This window comes from Diplotaxodon limnothrissa, linkage group LG16, assembly GCF_057381915.1.
Source record: "Diplotaxodon limnothrissa isolate DT_005_m linkage group LG16, D_limnothrissa_male_GT1.1, whole genome shotgun sequence".
NCBI lineage: Eukaryota > Metazoa > Chordata > Actinopteri > Cichliformes > Cichlidae > Diplotaxodon > Diplotaxodon limnothrissa.
The window spans coordinates 18,258,657-18,273,879 of record NC_140611.1 but is presented as its reverse complement, the minus strand read 5'-3'; the positions used below and the strand labels follow the sequence as shown (position 1 = coordinate 18,273,879).

Here is a 15,223-nt window from a genome sequence, read left to right as displayed (position 1 = left end):
GCTGAGGCTGAATGTTGCTGCAAACTAAGCACCTGTTTTGTTTTGTTTTTTGCCTCTTCTGTTCAGGCTGGAATAAAGCCTCCCTGTCACTCGATGCCTCAGGGGAACATGACGGCTACTCCAGCGCTGAAGATCCTCTTAACTCTGACCCAGAAGACGAAAATGGCAAGAAGCTGGTGAGTCACTGTGTATGACTAACAGATAGCAGGCTTGTAATCACAGTGTTGGTGCTATGGTATCCAGTATTTATATCTAAGGTTACATTCAAAGTTTTCAGACATTTGATATCATTGTTGGTACCATAACACTGCCAGCAGAAATAGAATACACTTTTATGTCAGTGTTGCTCATAGCTTCAGACAACAGTGATGGAACGATTCCCAGTATTCGTGCTATATAGGGAGTGCAGAATTATTAGGCAAGTTGTATTTTTGAGGAATAATTTTATTATTGAACAACAACCATGTTCTCAATGAACCCAAAAAACTCATTAATATCAAAGCTGAATGTTTTTGGAAGTAGTTTTTAGTTTGTTTTTAGTTTTAGCTATTTTAGGGGGATATCTGTGTGTGCAGGTGACTATTACTGTGCATAATTATTAGGCAACTTAACAAAAAACAAATATATACCCATTTCAATTATTTATTTTTACCAGTGACACCAATATAACATCTCCACATTCACAAATATACATTTCTGACATTCAAAAACAAAACAAAAACAAATCAGCGACCAATATAGCCACCTTTCTTTGCAAGGACACTCAAAAGCCTGCCATCCATGGATTCTGTCAGTGTTTTGATCTGTTCACCATCAACATTGCGTGCAGCAGCAACCACAGCCTCCCAGACACTGTTCAGAGAGGTGTACTGTTTTCCCTCCTTGTAAATCTCACATTTGATGATGGACCACAGGTTCTCAATGGGGTTCAGATCAGGTGAACAAGGTGGCCATGTCATTAGTTTTTCTTCTTTTATACCCTTTCTTGCCAGCCACGCTGTGGAGTACTTGGACGCGTGTGATGGAGCATTGTCCTGCATGAAAATCATGTTTTTCTTGAAGGATGCAAACTTCTTCCTGTACCACTGCTTGAAGAAGGTGTCTTCCAGAAACTGGCAGTAGGACTGGGAGTTGAGCTTGACTCCATCCTCAACCCGAAAAGGCCCCACAAGCTCATCTCTGATGATACCAGCCCAAACCAGTACTCCACCTCCACCTTGCTGGCGTCTGAGTCGGACTGGAGCTCTCTGCCCTTTACCAATCCAGCCACGGGCCCATCCATCTGGCCCATCAAGACTCACCCTCATTTCATCAGTCCATAAAACCTTAGAAAAATCCGTCTTGAGATATTTCTTGGCCCAGTCTTGACGTTTCAGCTTGTGTGTCTTGTTCAGTGGTGGTCGTCTTTCAGCCTTTCTTACCTTGGCCATGTCTCTGAGTATTGCACACCTTGTGCTTTTGGGCACTCCAGTGATGTTGCAGCTCTGAAATATGGCCAAACTGGTGGCAAGTGGCATCTTGGCAGCTGCACGCTTGACTTTTCTCAGTTCATGGGCAGTTATTTTGCGCCTTGGTTTTTCCACACGCTTCTTGCGACCCTGTTGACTATTTGAATGAAACGCTTGATTGTTCGATGATCACGCTTCAGAAGCTTTGCAATTTTGAGACTGCTGCATCCCTCTGCAAGATATCTCACTATTTTTGACTTTTCTGAGCCTGTCAAGTCCTTCTTTTGACCCATTTTGCCAAAGGAAAGGAAGTTGCCTAATGATTATGCACACCTGATATAGGGTGTTGATGTCATTAGACCACACCCCTTCTCATTACAGAGATGCACATCACCTAATATGCTTAATTGGTAGTAGGCTTTCGAGCCTATACAGCTTGGAGTAAGACAACATGCATGAAGAGGATGATGTGGACAAAATACTCATTTGCCTAATAATTCTGCACTCCCTGTATTATATAGGCCTTGTAATCAGAAGGTTGCCGGTTCGAGCCCCGGCTTGGACAGTCTCGGTCGTTGTGTCCTTGGGCAAGACACTTCACCCGTTGCCTACTGGTGGTGGTCAGAGGGCCCAGTGGCGCCAGTGTCCGGTAGCCTCGCCTCTGTCAGTGCGCCCAGGGTGGCTGTGGCTACAATGTAGCTTGCCATCACCAGTGTGTGAATGTGTGTGTGAATGGGTGGATGACTGCATATGTAGAGCGCTTTGGGGTCCTTAGGGACTATTAAAAGCGCTATATAAATACAGGCCATTTACCATATAATGTGTGCAAGTCTTTCTGCCATTGTAGAAAAGTATTGCTGTACACTTTAGTTAATAGTAACAGTTTAAAACTGTAACTTTATAAGTACTTGATAAAGTTGCCACTGTTGTGCTCGTAGGAGGATGCTGCTGCTTTCCAATACTGATAAATTCAGAAGAAAGACTTCCACAAACAGCTGAAAGCTTAAAGCTGATTTCAACTCTTGCTAACCTTTTGTCAAAACTCTGATATCAATTACTGCTGAGTCTTATTAATCTGAGCTGTCACAGAATGACTTCAGAACTGTCATAAAGCCATTACTTTCTAATAGATCTAAAACTGTAGTGTAAAGTGAAGAAGAGACAATTCAACACGCATGAAACATGATTTTGGAGGTTTGGAAGAGCCTATGGTAACTGAAGGCATGCAACTGTTTTTTGTATTGTGTGACATTAATGGAAATCCATTTATGGAATTATCTTAACGTGTTACTCATGATCTGGAAAGATTGCTGAATTTCTCTTGAATCCGTCTCTTATCTTGACTATGAACAGTGTGCTGGAAAATACACCGTCACGGCTGAGTATGAGATCGGTGGCGCTCAAGAGCTCTCTGTGAAGAGCGGAGATGTAGTGCAGCTGGTCAAGGAGGGGGACGATGGACAGTGGTGAGGTTACAACCTTATATTATCTATGTGAACTAATAAAAAAATCTATAATTTAGAAGCATTGGTTTAACTATACTTTTGTGTCTAGGCTTGTGCGTAACTTAAACACATCTAAGGAGGGTTGGATTCCTGCTGCTAATCTTATCAACCTCATTGGAAAATCAAAGTCTTGTCAGTCTCTCACCAGCTCAGGTATTCTAAGAAACAGTCCCAAATAAATCATGTCAAAATCCAACATGCATTTGTTACACATGCATTAACTCCTCAATGTGGCTGTGTTTCAAACAGAAGGCAGTGGCTCTGGGAACCTCAGCACATCATCTAGCTGCAGTGAGACCTACACAAGCTTCTCTGATATCAAACCCTGAAAATACTCTGCACTTTCTTCATCATCAAACTGCCATCATTCCTACATCATGTGGCTATCTGTACCGTTTTGCCAGCATATGTAATCATGAATTTTGTCAATTTTCCACAGAAAACAGAAGTTACAAAGGTAACTATAGTTTTATGAATTCTAGGATCACTGCCGGTGGCAGTAAACAAAATGTCTCCTCATAGTCTGCACGTGTTGAAATCTTATATAAACAAAATCATATGCATGATGTGTAGGCTACCTGTGCATATGCACTATAAATAACTTGGTAGGCTACATATGAGCTCTATGAAACTTCTCATGCTGAAATTTTCCAAGTGACCAGCATGACTGGCAATCATCTTGGGTTTCACAGAACCACAGTCATCCAACTTCTGTACTGTTTTACTTCTTCCTTACTGCCAGTGGCAGTAAACAAAGTGGATGACTTAAAGCAGCATCAAGAGGAACAGACAACTTCTAGTCAACCAGTGGCTGGTAACGTGAATCCACAGGCTGACAGAACCTCACAAATGTACAGGGTGTTCCCCAAGATGCCGCTGCACAGATTACACAGATGGGACACCCCACATTGCTCTCCAGGAGGTGGCCGCACCCCTGGTTGAGTGACAGACGACACCTGAAGAATGCAGGCACATCTGCTATTCCATATGCCTGTTTCATCATGTTTACAGCTCAGTGGGAATGCCCCAGTATGAACACATCTTTTCTCTTGTTCTTTTCATTATAAGAAATCAAAGACAGGTCCCATGTTGCAGTGCCCCCCATGTCCCAATGTTCAAGGTCCTAGCACACCTGCCATAATAGGAAAAGACCAGCAGAGCTTCAGCTCTTCCAAAAAGCTCTTCTTCTGAGTTGCCAATAGCAAATACAAACCAGCCACACCTTTAAGAGGGCAAAGACTGCACTCTGACAATGACAGTCTGAATGACAACCTCCTACCCCTTACTCCAAGGGATGCTTACCTCCTGAACATAGATTATAGATCATTAATTATCAACCTAAAGAACAATTAACCAAGAAAAAACACCGGGCTGACAGCATGAAAATCAACAGGGCTGGGCTACCAGGGGGTATTTCCATCACATTTTAGCATATAGGATCTCACCCTGTGTGGCATATGAGGAGACATATTTGCTGTGTTTTCCTGCCATTGGCAGTCATGAGTTAATGAAACAAAACTGCATTTTTATTTAATTTTTCTAACCTCTCACATACACTGCACATTCAGAATGTTATACATTTACTGTGAAGGAACAAAACACATGCATATGGTAATTTCACTGTATAGATCTGTCATGGAGACAGAAGATCCACGTGCTGATAATGTAATAGATGTATGAATGGGCCAGCAGGACTGATCTCAGCAAATGCATCTATTTATGCTCACACTAAAAGCGGGGAGAGGTTAGTGGACAACAGCTGTCTTTGTGTTCACATGCACTAATTTCTTCAGGAGTTCATATTTTAACTCTGAATGAGAAAGAGGGCAATGTCCACTTTCTTTAGCTTGAATGAATTTTTCCTGAGAGCCAACTCTCTGTCCACTTTAAAAAAAAAAAAAAAAAAAGTTTATTTATTTGTATGAAGCACCCACAGATATTCATCCACTCTTTAATTTTATTGTTGTCTGTAAACTCTCCTCCTGTCTGCTGTCAGTCTGTCATTAGAAACCTGTTCTGTCACCAGCTCTCCAGAGTTTGTGTGTGTGAGCTTTTGTCCTTTTGCTTTTGTCTCTGATAGCCTGGTCAAACTCTTTGTGCATTTTCATATATGCTACAGTTTTACAAATGTATCCATGTGAATAATGGGAGATCACTGTATAGGCTAACTTATTCCCAGCAGAGGGAAAATGTTTGGAATGTAGATATTGTTTATTAATATGTGTCTGTCATGTTTGTTAAAGGAGATGCTATATTGTACATTAAGTATGGTGATGTCACTGCTTTGTGACTTGTCCAGTTTTGTTTTGTTTTTTACATAAATGACTTGTGACAATTCACTTACTGTCTCTCTCTCTCTCGGTGCTGAGATGTAATCTGAAGCCTTCTGCTTTTGATTTCTGAGTCATCCTGAAACATTTCTGTAACCAGCTGTTTCTCAAAGAGCTGTGGTCGTAGGCTAACAACAAAAAGCGAGAAACGAAACTGAAACAAATTAACGGGTTGCCAGGTCTTTTCATAGCTTTCCCCCAATAAATAAATAAATCAAACAAACAAACAAACAAAAAATCGTAGTAAGGAACTAACATACCCCTTTCATTGAAATGTGGTATTTGAGACAGACACACTCTCTCTCTCTCTCTCTCGGAACCCCATAAGAAACTTTTCTAAAATAGTATTAAGGATCATTTCCTTAGATAGACAATGGGTTGAACCGTGAACTAATATAGGTTGCAATGTAGGTTGCTTTTGCCTCCACCTTTTTTCCCCAGCCAGAGAACATTTTTATTACTAATTTTTTTTTTTAAACTTTAAAAAATACAAAATATTGTATTATTATCGATTAATATCATAGCTCTATATTCACCGGAAATAATAAGCCGACAATGAATCTTATTTGGTGAGCAGCCAAAGGTTGGTTAGTTTTTTTTTTCTTGTCGGGTATTAAAGTGAAGGTAACCTAAAAATAGTTATCCAAAGAAGATGGATATTAGTCGCAATTTCGCATCAGTTTCTCTCTCCGTCGATTGAAATGCGTTTCCATGCGGTGGTGACTGAAAGGAGGATGTTTCTGATAGAACCTGGCAACCCCAAAGAAATGGGCGGCGAAGTAGATAAGAAATCGTTTTTGAACAGCAGCGCTGATTCAACATGGACGCATGCGAGCAAGCCTGATAGAAAAAGTGGAAGCGGTGTGTTTGTCGGTAAAAAATGAGCAATAGCAGAGTGGCCTGCATACTTTGTCAGCGATCCAAAGAGACGAAGATTACCGGAACCTTGTCGACTAAAGATGAAGTCACGGCTCACCAGAACTGCCTGGTAAATACAAGCACGCTTCTTTTGTTCTTCGTCTTTATTTCGTGTGTAACGACGAGGACTTGATTCACCGCTCAGTGCAGCGGTTAAGTCCACAACGTAACTGTGGACAAGAAGTGTGGAAAAGTTATAAAAATAACGCACACGAGTAATTTTTCCTGACGCCTTTAATTTCCTTATAGGCTACCACCTTTGATAAACGTACAAATTGATTCATGCATATAAACTTTCCAGCAGTTTAAAGATGAGTTCTGTTGCAATTGCTGTAACATTAAAATGCGACGATTAACACTAATCGGCACAGTTTGTGCCGTATATGCTTCTAATGGCATCACAGTGGATACAGATGAAGGTGGTACGTTCTTAAAAAGCAGGAAAACACTGCCATAACTGATTTCCAAGGGTTCCATGTAGTTCTGCTGTCCTCCTGGATCCTCTTAAAGCTATTTTTGTCAGTGTCACTGAGACTTTTTATGTGGACAAATAAAAGATATAGAAAAGTCATTTTGCCAAAAACTGATTGCAGCTTCTACCTTGTGGCTCAAGATGACTTTATATTATTCATGAGGGATACATTTTTTTTTTGGCAAATACTGGAAATCTGTTTTTGGTAGGCAATCGCTTTTTGGCCCAGCAGCATCAAAAGGCCTGAAAGACCACAGAAGACAACTAAAGTGTGTGATCACACAAATTCTTTCTTTGGTTGAGAGAAAAAAAAACAACTTGATAACATGTAAACAAGTAAGTTGGCGAAGTATTGTCTAGAGACTCCTTCATGAATGGAGATGCAGACGGTTTACGAGGTGCACACCGCGGTTTACACTCAAGAACATGAAGGTCAGATTAGACTTTGCCAGAAAAAAGTCAGCAAAAGAGCCTTCACATCGTGAGCTGAAGCATACTACATTATCTATGTTTTGTTGTGAGCATGGCCAGCACTAGTGTTTACTGATGATGGGATTGCCGATAGACGCGGCAGGATAAACGGTGAAGAGTACAGAGCTACAGTCTCAGCTCAGATTCAGCCAAATGCTGCCAAAGTGATTGTACAGCCCTTCTCAGAGTGAATGAATAATGACCCAAAGTGTTCTGCCAAAGCAGTATACTTAGTGTCAAGTCAGTCACCTGATCTCAGCCTGAAGACACAGCCACGCACAAGGTGTCTGCACTCAAGGCTTAGCAGAGGATCTTAACCGAGGAAACATGACATTTGGTGGCTAGTTTATGAATTTTAAGTATTGGCTTACTTAGTCTAATAAACCAAATCTATTATTTTAACTGATTATATCTAAGTGTACAGCCATGTTTTTATTACTTTAAAAAAAAAAAAAAAAAACACTTCAAGAGGGGACACGTGCACAAGCACATGCATTTACACATACTTACCTGGATTACCTTAACCTCTTTTGAGTTGCTTTAGGACAAATGCCATATTTATGAACTCACAAGTTTAGGGTAGATGTAGCTCAGGAGGTAGAGCAGGCCATCTACTAATCTGAAGGTTGGTGGTTCAATCCCTGGGTTCAATCGCGGTTCCTCCAGTCCAAGTCCAGGGCCCAATTGCTTCAATGTGTCCCCTGAAGTGTCAATGTTGGATAGAAAGTACTTAAGCATAGAAGAAAAGTGCTTGGGCAAATGAGTCATGCTGCATAAAGTGCTTTGAGTGGTAAGGTGGAGTAGAAAAGCCCTCTATAAGAACCAGTCCATTTACCGTTTTTCTACTTCATGCTCATTTATGTCCTTCACGTGAATTTCGTGTTGTTTGTTATTTCCAGTTATTTTCTGCTGGCATCTTTTGCCGGGATTCACCACAGTTCGATGACCTGTTTGGCTTCTCGGTGGGGGATGTGCTGAATGAGGTGAAACGAGGAAGCAAGCTGGTAAATATATATTAGAAATTGTGTGATTTAAAGTATAGCGCGCACTGGGAGCAATGTTTAAATGTCTTACTCCTTTGTTTGCTTTAGACCTGTAACCACTGTAAGAAAAGGGGAGCCACTGCTGGGTGTGAAGTCAAACGCTGCAAAAAGTCCTACCATTACCCGTGTGCTCTTAAAGAGGGAGCGACGACTATTGAAGATGATGACCATGGGCGCTATGTGTCAGTTTAACAGATCTGCTTAATTGCCTGTCGAAAAAGATATTCAGTTATCCTAAAAATAAAAACTCCTGCTGTGCACTGCTTGGGACAATTGTAGTTGTCTAAAAATGTGTTTTATGTGTTTTTCTAACAGGATATACTGCTCATCTCACTCTGAGCAGCAAACACGTAAGTTTTGAATTTTTATCCTTTATTTATTCAGTGTATGACAGACTTTGATTTTCATTTTTATTTCTCATGACCAGAAAAAAGCGCTTCCACAAATGAGTTTGCCTCTTCCACCAAAAAGCCCAGAACCTCCAAAAAACTCAAAAACTCCCCAAACCCCAACGCACCCGGACCATCTAAGGTTAGATTTATGGATTTACTAAAACAGACTTTTGGGGGGGAGAGGCCCCCATCTCTCTCTAGCAGCTTGATCCTGCAGTTTTGGGTTTGTTGTTGTTTTTGTGTGTGTGTTTTTTTTTTTTTTTTTTAGTAATTTCAACAAAAGGCCAAATTTTGCTATGTGAAGCAATGTAGCATGGATCGCAAGAATGCACAGATGGTAGTTGATTGACTAAGATTTGCTAACAATGCACTAACTGATAAACACAGACTCGAACAGTTAATTTCTGTAGTTAACCAAATGGGTCAAAATTAGTAGATCCCATGAGGAATTAAGCAAAATAACAGTGTAAGCGCAGACTTTACACATGCATGTCTGTGCGATTTCCTACATCAGCAGTTGGGGTGCTGAACATACTTGAGTCAGACTCAGTCAAAGACATGACCACAAGTCTGATGATACCATTACAAAATCAATCATCAATTCAGCCTTATTTGTGTATCACCAAAGGACAACAACGTTCACTTTAGAGTATTTTATATTGTAAGGTAAAAGTGTGTACAGTAACACATAAGCAAGCATTTGGTGACGGTGAGAAGGAAAAACTCCCTTTTAACAGGAAGAAACCTCCACCAGTGGAATGGAGCCAGAGATTATCATCATTAACCTGCGAGCTATGTGGTGCATTTGTGTGTGCGTTCTCCTCTGTTATAAATAACCAATCCGTTTTGTTTTCATGAGGTATGTTGCCTAACCTGTGAGAAGAGAGAAGGTAATATCAGCTTGGAAAGTTTGTCTAATAGCATTGTTATGTGAGTATTTACAAACATCTTTTTCCCCCCTTTTTTGACTTATTTGTCTGTGGTTTAATTTTTCTGTTTTTTTATTTTTATGTATCACATTGTAATTAGCAGATGTGTGTTTTTAGGTCATATTGTGACAAACATGCTCCTGCGTCACTTAAGAAGAACACCGACGGTAAGTGTTGCTCAGAGAGATTGACATTTACTATGAAGTCGTTATTTTTTCCATTGTGCCAAATACTAAATTGCTTTGTAATTGGCAGGAGAAGGTACTGCAGCTGGATCCTCTGTACACAGCTATGACTCCAGCTCATCTAACAGTACAATGTGTAGTTCTTCCAAGGTGTTGTTCACAGTCACTTAAAGTTTTTTAGTTCTATTTTCAAGTTTGCTTGTTATTTTTACAGTTTTTTGTCTTTGCTTTTTAAACAGAGACAGTTGAGTGACTGTGACAAGTAAGTATGGGATGCTCGCTATGTCTTGAACAATAATTTTACGTTCAGAATTTTGGCTAGAATATCACCCTTATATCTAATATGGTAGCTTAAATGCTCATTTTAAAAGTCTGTACAGTTCGATCCATCGTTCGTTCTTACTTTAAACAACTTCACACTTAAAACCCCAGTTGTTGTTTTTTTTCACCCACAAAACAAGTCAGGAACTCAAGTGGGTCTATATAGTCTTAAGCCATTGCTCATTTCTTTATATTTTGCTAGGAAATGGGAAATAGGCCCATTTTAGACCCGCAATATTGGATAAGGAAAAGAGAATGAATAGCTGGAAATGTCAATGTATTCTACAGGAATAATTCTCCAGGCTTCTTGCCAATCAGAAACCTTCCAGGTGGTATTGTATGGTGGATGAAAATCTGCCTTTTCTAGATTTATGTTCCATCGTTTTTGGCAAAATCCCCAACGCCACTGGCTGAAATGCAGCCACAAATTATGACCGACCTACACCAGATCAGTGTAGACTGCCCCTCTCTCCTGACCTCCTCCAAACATACTGGACAACATTTTACCAATTTGAATTCATTACTCCATAAGACCTGTTAATTTCCTTCCTGTTTCGCATCATTAATAATGGCTTTTTGATAGCCACACTGAAACCATTTCTGATGACGCTTTAGTGAACAATAGATGGATCATCTGGACCAGATGCATCTCTCAGGTCTTGATGTGACGTGACATGTTTGCAACAGGCAGCTAGTAACAAAGTGCCTGAAAATACAATTTCAAATGGGTTCACTGGTTTATCCCTTAAGGTAAGTGCACTTTTTAAGCTTGAATGATTCATAGATCAGTGTTAAGGGGTTTAACAAACAAAAGAAACATTCAACTGAAAATGCCCAGGTTTAAGGACTGGACTGGAAACTAGCGATAAAGCAACCAAAACTTTGAAAGACTTCAGAAAGCCTGGAGAGCTATTGCTCAAGATCACTTTAAAAAAATAACAACAAACAACAAAATAACATTTCTGCTTGACAATATAAAGAAATGAGAAGAGCAAATTGTGTCCTGTTGGTTACAATAAAAATGGTGCAAACCTTGCAAACAGCTGTGATGATTCCTTACCTTTGTTACAGGCGGGAGGAGACCCTCTTGAAACCTAAGCTTCGCCGGAAGAGGAGACTCTCCGATTCTTCAAATTCAGGTCAACCCCGTTGCAAGGGAAGAAAATGTAACCTCTGTGGGCTTATCACTCTAGCTAACAAACCCCTTTCTTTTATCTTATATATATAGTTGACAATGACAATAACACTCCAATGGATATATACGCCCCATTAGAGTCTGATATAGATGAAAATGCAAACTCCGTCCCAGAGCTCGAAGTACGCCTAATCATTCATCAATTCTTCAATAACATCACTGTATGCTGAATATGTCTAATAATTTGAAGTCTCATCTTTGTCCTGTCACATGTTGATTTCTCTTCTCGTGATGGCAGACTGTGCCTGAGGTTATCAGGTAGGTTTTGCTAGTTTTGGAGGGGTTTCTGCAGGGGGGGGGGGTCTCACTAATATTTGTAATTCTAAATTATATGTATATAAAATTATGAAAAGTTGTCCAGAGTTAACCAGTAAAGCTAATTACCTGCAAGTTTCAGTAAACTGCAGCCTATCAAAGCACCACCAAAAGGCACAAACATGTCTTATGAATGCAATTATCCCCTATGAAAGCTTAGTTTTTCCCCAAAGGGCTTTTGCATACATACTTTTTCTTTTCTTGGTCTGTAAAAAATGTCAGCAGAGGGTCGTTTTTTGAAATTATATTCTCCACTTTACAGAAGAGACACCAAGAGTCCTGCTGTGTCTTTATCAGGTAAGCAGTTGTTGATTCAGTGTGTATAGTTTGCTAAATATTTTTTTAAAGATATAAATATTTATTTTTTCAAACTCCTCTTGTCTGGTTCTTTTAGGAAATCGCATTGAGGATGAATTTAATGATGAAGACGACACAATCATAGAATCAGTGAGTTCTCTGATATTGTGTTAATCGTTGTCTTTAGCAGCTATAAATGGTCTTTTTTTTGTTATACATTTAATGTTTGGTAATTTAGAACTATGAAGATTTGGTCTTCTATATATATCTCTATATCTCTCTTTATTTATCTCTCTCTCTATCTATGGATAGATATAGATATAGAGAAATATATATAGATTTTGTCACTAAAGGAAATCCCTCTTTTTTGCATGGGATTCATATGAGGTGTGATGAGATGTGTTTTCTTTGTCTTCTGAGGATGCTGAGTCAGAGAGTCTGCTGCTTCCCGTAAAGATCTGCATACAGACCCAGTCACTTACAATGTCAGCTGGTGAACTCTCACCTCAGACTGAATCTGCTCCACCTGAAGATGTTCTGGTTAATGCAGATGTAGAGCCGGTCGTAGATGAACACGAGGGTAAGGTTTCTCCTCCTGGGACTGATCAAATGTTTTATAAGAACAAAGAGCTTTGATAATGATTACACAGCAGTTAGGCAAAACTTTTATCTGACTATAAAGACACCTGCATAGTACGGAAGAGGATTAGGGCCACTGGGGGGGGGGGGAAATGGGCACGTCTTTTTTTTTCTTTTTTCTTCTTTTCCTGAATTCTGAGAAAAAAGTCAGAATTCTGACTTTTTTCTCAGAATTCTGAAAAAAACATCATTTTGATGAAAAAGTCTGACTTTTTTCTCAGATTTTTTTTTCCCCAGATTTTTTTTTTTTCCAGTGTCCCTAATCCTCTTCCGTAGTATAGTCTGGGTGGGCTACTATAGGGAACAAGAATTGCCTCTGAAAGTTGATGCATTTGAATTTGAAAAATGGGACGTTTAAGGACTTGATGGCTATGAATTGCAGTTACAACAGCCATAGGCTATATATAAAAGAAGGAAGTAGCTTTGTGGTGTAAAAAGGACTATCCTGATTGCAAAAAAAGAGGAATATAAAATTTGTTTTCTAGAACTTTAAGCACTTCTTGGTGAGTTTATGATCTCAGCAAGTAGTTTAACACAATTGCACATCTATGGGATCTGCTGACAAAATGAGACCCATCCATGAGGCCCTGCCTTGCAGCTTAAACGAGCTGCTACTGTCATATTAGTTCTTGATACCTCAGGAAACCTGCTGAGGAAACCTGCTGAGGGCTTGTGGAATCCCTGCCTTGACAGCTCAAAGGTGTTACTGTGGCACAAAGCAGATCTAATATTAAGGCAGGTGATTTTAATCTTGTGGCTGATTAATCTTTATGATTTTTATGAATGAGAAAGAAGTCGCGCTACGAGAGTATTTCACATTTATAAAACGCAAAGTGAAGGTTATGTGCAAGCTTTGTTTGAAAAAGCACACAATGAAATTATTAAGACACATTCACTGAAAAACGTAGAAAGAAGAAATGTGCCATGTCAAACACTTATCTAGAAAGCTTAGGAAGTTGCTGTTGCATGAAATGTGTAGATTTTTTAAGAATCAGACAGGAGTAAGGGTTTTGAAATGATAAAAAGATGGGATTACTTATAGAACTAACTCTCTTCTTAGGGTCCAGTCCCAAGCAGAACGCTGTCCAAACCCCGGGTCAACTCACCGGTGGATCCTCTGTCTCACCCCCTCCCTCTCCTGGCCAGTCCAAATCTCCCCCTCCATACTTCACCTCCCTGAAGTCTCATACTTCACCTCCCTGCACTAGCTCGGCCACAGCCCTGGCTCCGCCTGAATGCGCCAGTGTATCCATTAACTCCTCCTCTTCCTCTCCTGTGGCACTTCCCTCAAGTCCAGAGCCCAAAATTGACTCCAGCAGCTTCTGGAAAAGCTGTAATGCAGCAGGATGTACAGAGGCCATCTTCACTGACTTCCTTGATGGGATGAAAAATATCTCCAGCAAAATCCAGTCAGATCAGGCCAGCCAGGAGGGTAAGGGTGCATGACACTTATGAGACTCTGTCTGACCTTTTTTAATGTTTTAAACTGGGGATTGTGAAAATTTTATTTTTTTCTCCACAGAATATGATCTTGCACTGTCGGTGATGGCAGCTTCTGGAAAATTGTCAGAATTTGTGGCTAAGCAGCAAGAAGGTAAAGTACACAGTACTGCTCTAGGGGTGTGGTATTAGTTGGCCGATTAACAGAAGTTAATGTCTGCTTCATTGATAGCATTTCAAGAGGTTTCAACAGATGACCTATAGATACTCATAGCATTTACAATACCATGGAAACTGTGTGTATTGATATATTCTGTAATTCAATGAGAAAAAAATGAAACAGCAGTGGTCAGTGGAAACCAAAATCTACAACCATATAAGGGCATAATTCAAATATCAAGTTAATAAAGTTAAAAATTGCAATGACAGGCTGATCCAACTTCTGTCCTAATGTGGCTGATTAGACACCATCTGACATCTGGGCACGATTATTAGACACTGGGGTTTGTGTCACTGAGCTCCTGGACACTTTGCAGAGATATATGGCAGGACCAGATGCACCTCTCAAGTCCTTTGCCAGGTCTTTGATTGGGGTTTTTTTCTTAATGATGTGACTTTCAGATACTGTTCATCTTCTGCAGGTTGTTTTTTTCCCCTTAAAGCCTGCAACAGTTTTTGTCCTCCACTAGTCACGTTTCTGCAAATCTATTAAGGACACAGTGCACAGCATTACTGAAATGCCAATTTTCCAGCTAAAAGCTCTTTGGGAACTATTTCAGAAGTTTGGGGGAAAAAACATACTGTAGAAATAATTGCTATTAAGTCGTTTTACTTTTTGTTGTTTTATTTTTAAAAGATGTTTCTCCTTTTTTATTGTAATCACTAAATGACAGTTCACTGTGGTTACAGAGCTACAGAAAAAACAAATGGAACTGCAGAAGGCAGCGGCAGCGATGAAAGATGTCGTCTCAGCACTGAGAAAATGAGCTGATGAGCAGCTACTGAGTGTTAGCTATTAAAGCTAGGTTCTTTTGTCTGTGATTACATTTTATAAAAAAAATTTATACTTTTATATGGAGTAGGCCTTAATATGAATGATATTTTAGCTGAGTGATTAACTGAAATGATTCAAGTTTTTTTTTGTTTGTTTTGCTGTATTTGAGTTACTAAAAATGTTTGTTTTTTGTAATTCAAGACTGTTCTTTTTTTTCTATATTATTGTACAATACAAAGATTTATATCAAACTATATCCCACAAGATTCTTAAACTGTAAAAAAAAAAAAAACACTGGAAAAGGTTTACCATATGTTTAAGGAATTTCT

General features: G+C 39.6%; 2 protein-coding genes across 3 annotated transcripts in view; both read left to right on the top strand.

The window, feature by feature from the left end:
• Positions 1-3,282, top strand: part of mcf2lb (mcf.2 cell line derived transforming sequence-like b) — a 62,492-nt gene extending 59,210 nt beyond the window's left edge. For both annotated transcript variants that reach the window (XM_085375281.1, XM_085375280.1), the window contains 4 exons: positions 67-176; positions 2,802-2,914; positions 3,003-3,106; positions 3,203-3,282. In XM_085375281.1, the coding sequence (XP_085231407.1) occupies positions 67-176; positions 2,802-2,914; positions 3,003-3,106; positions 3,203-3,282 (407 nt within the window). The remainder of the gene's footprint in view (positions 1-66; positions 177-2,801; positions 2,915-3,002; positions 3,107-3,202) is intronic.
• Positions 3,283-6,114: 2,832 nt separating this feature from the next.
• On the top strand, positions 6,115-15,150 carry phf11 (PHD finger protein 11). The gene is made up of 18 exons (XM_085374087.1): positions 6,115-6,271; positions 8,044-8,148; positions 8,236-8,369; positions 8,503-8,537; positions 8,615-8,718; positions 9,439-9,509; positions 9,626-9,675; positions 9,764-9,843; positions 9,933-9,955; positions 11,086-11,153; positions 11,243-11,331; positions 11,448-11,467; positions 11,787-11,821; positions 11,919-11,971; positions 12,242-12,401; positions 13,521-13,892; positions 13,983-14,054; positions 14,810-15,150. The coding sequence occupies exons 1-18, from the start codon at positions 6,164-6,166 to the stop codon at positions 14,884-14,886; spliced, it is 1,656 nt and encodes a 551-aa protein (XP_085230213.1). The 5' UTR covers positions 6,115-6,163; the 3' UTR covers positions 14,887-15,150.
• Positions 15,151-15,223: the final 73 nt, after the last annotated feature.

Excerpts from the sequence above, each read along its gene's own strand:
- phf11 (XM_085374087.1), top strand. The coding sequence starts at position 6,164 with ATGAGCAATAGCAGAGTGGCCTGCATACTTTGTCAGCGATCCAAAGAG. Across the intron at positions 6,272-8,043 it reads CGGCTCACCAGAACTGCCTG|TTATTTTCTGCTGGCATCTT; the intron begins GTAAATACAAGC and ends TGTTATTTCCAG. Across the intron at positions 11,822-11,918 it reads TCCTGCTGTGTCTTTATCAG|GAAATCGCATTGAGGATGAA; the intron begins GTAAGCAGTTGT and ends TGGTTCTTTTAG.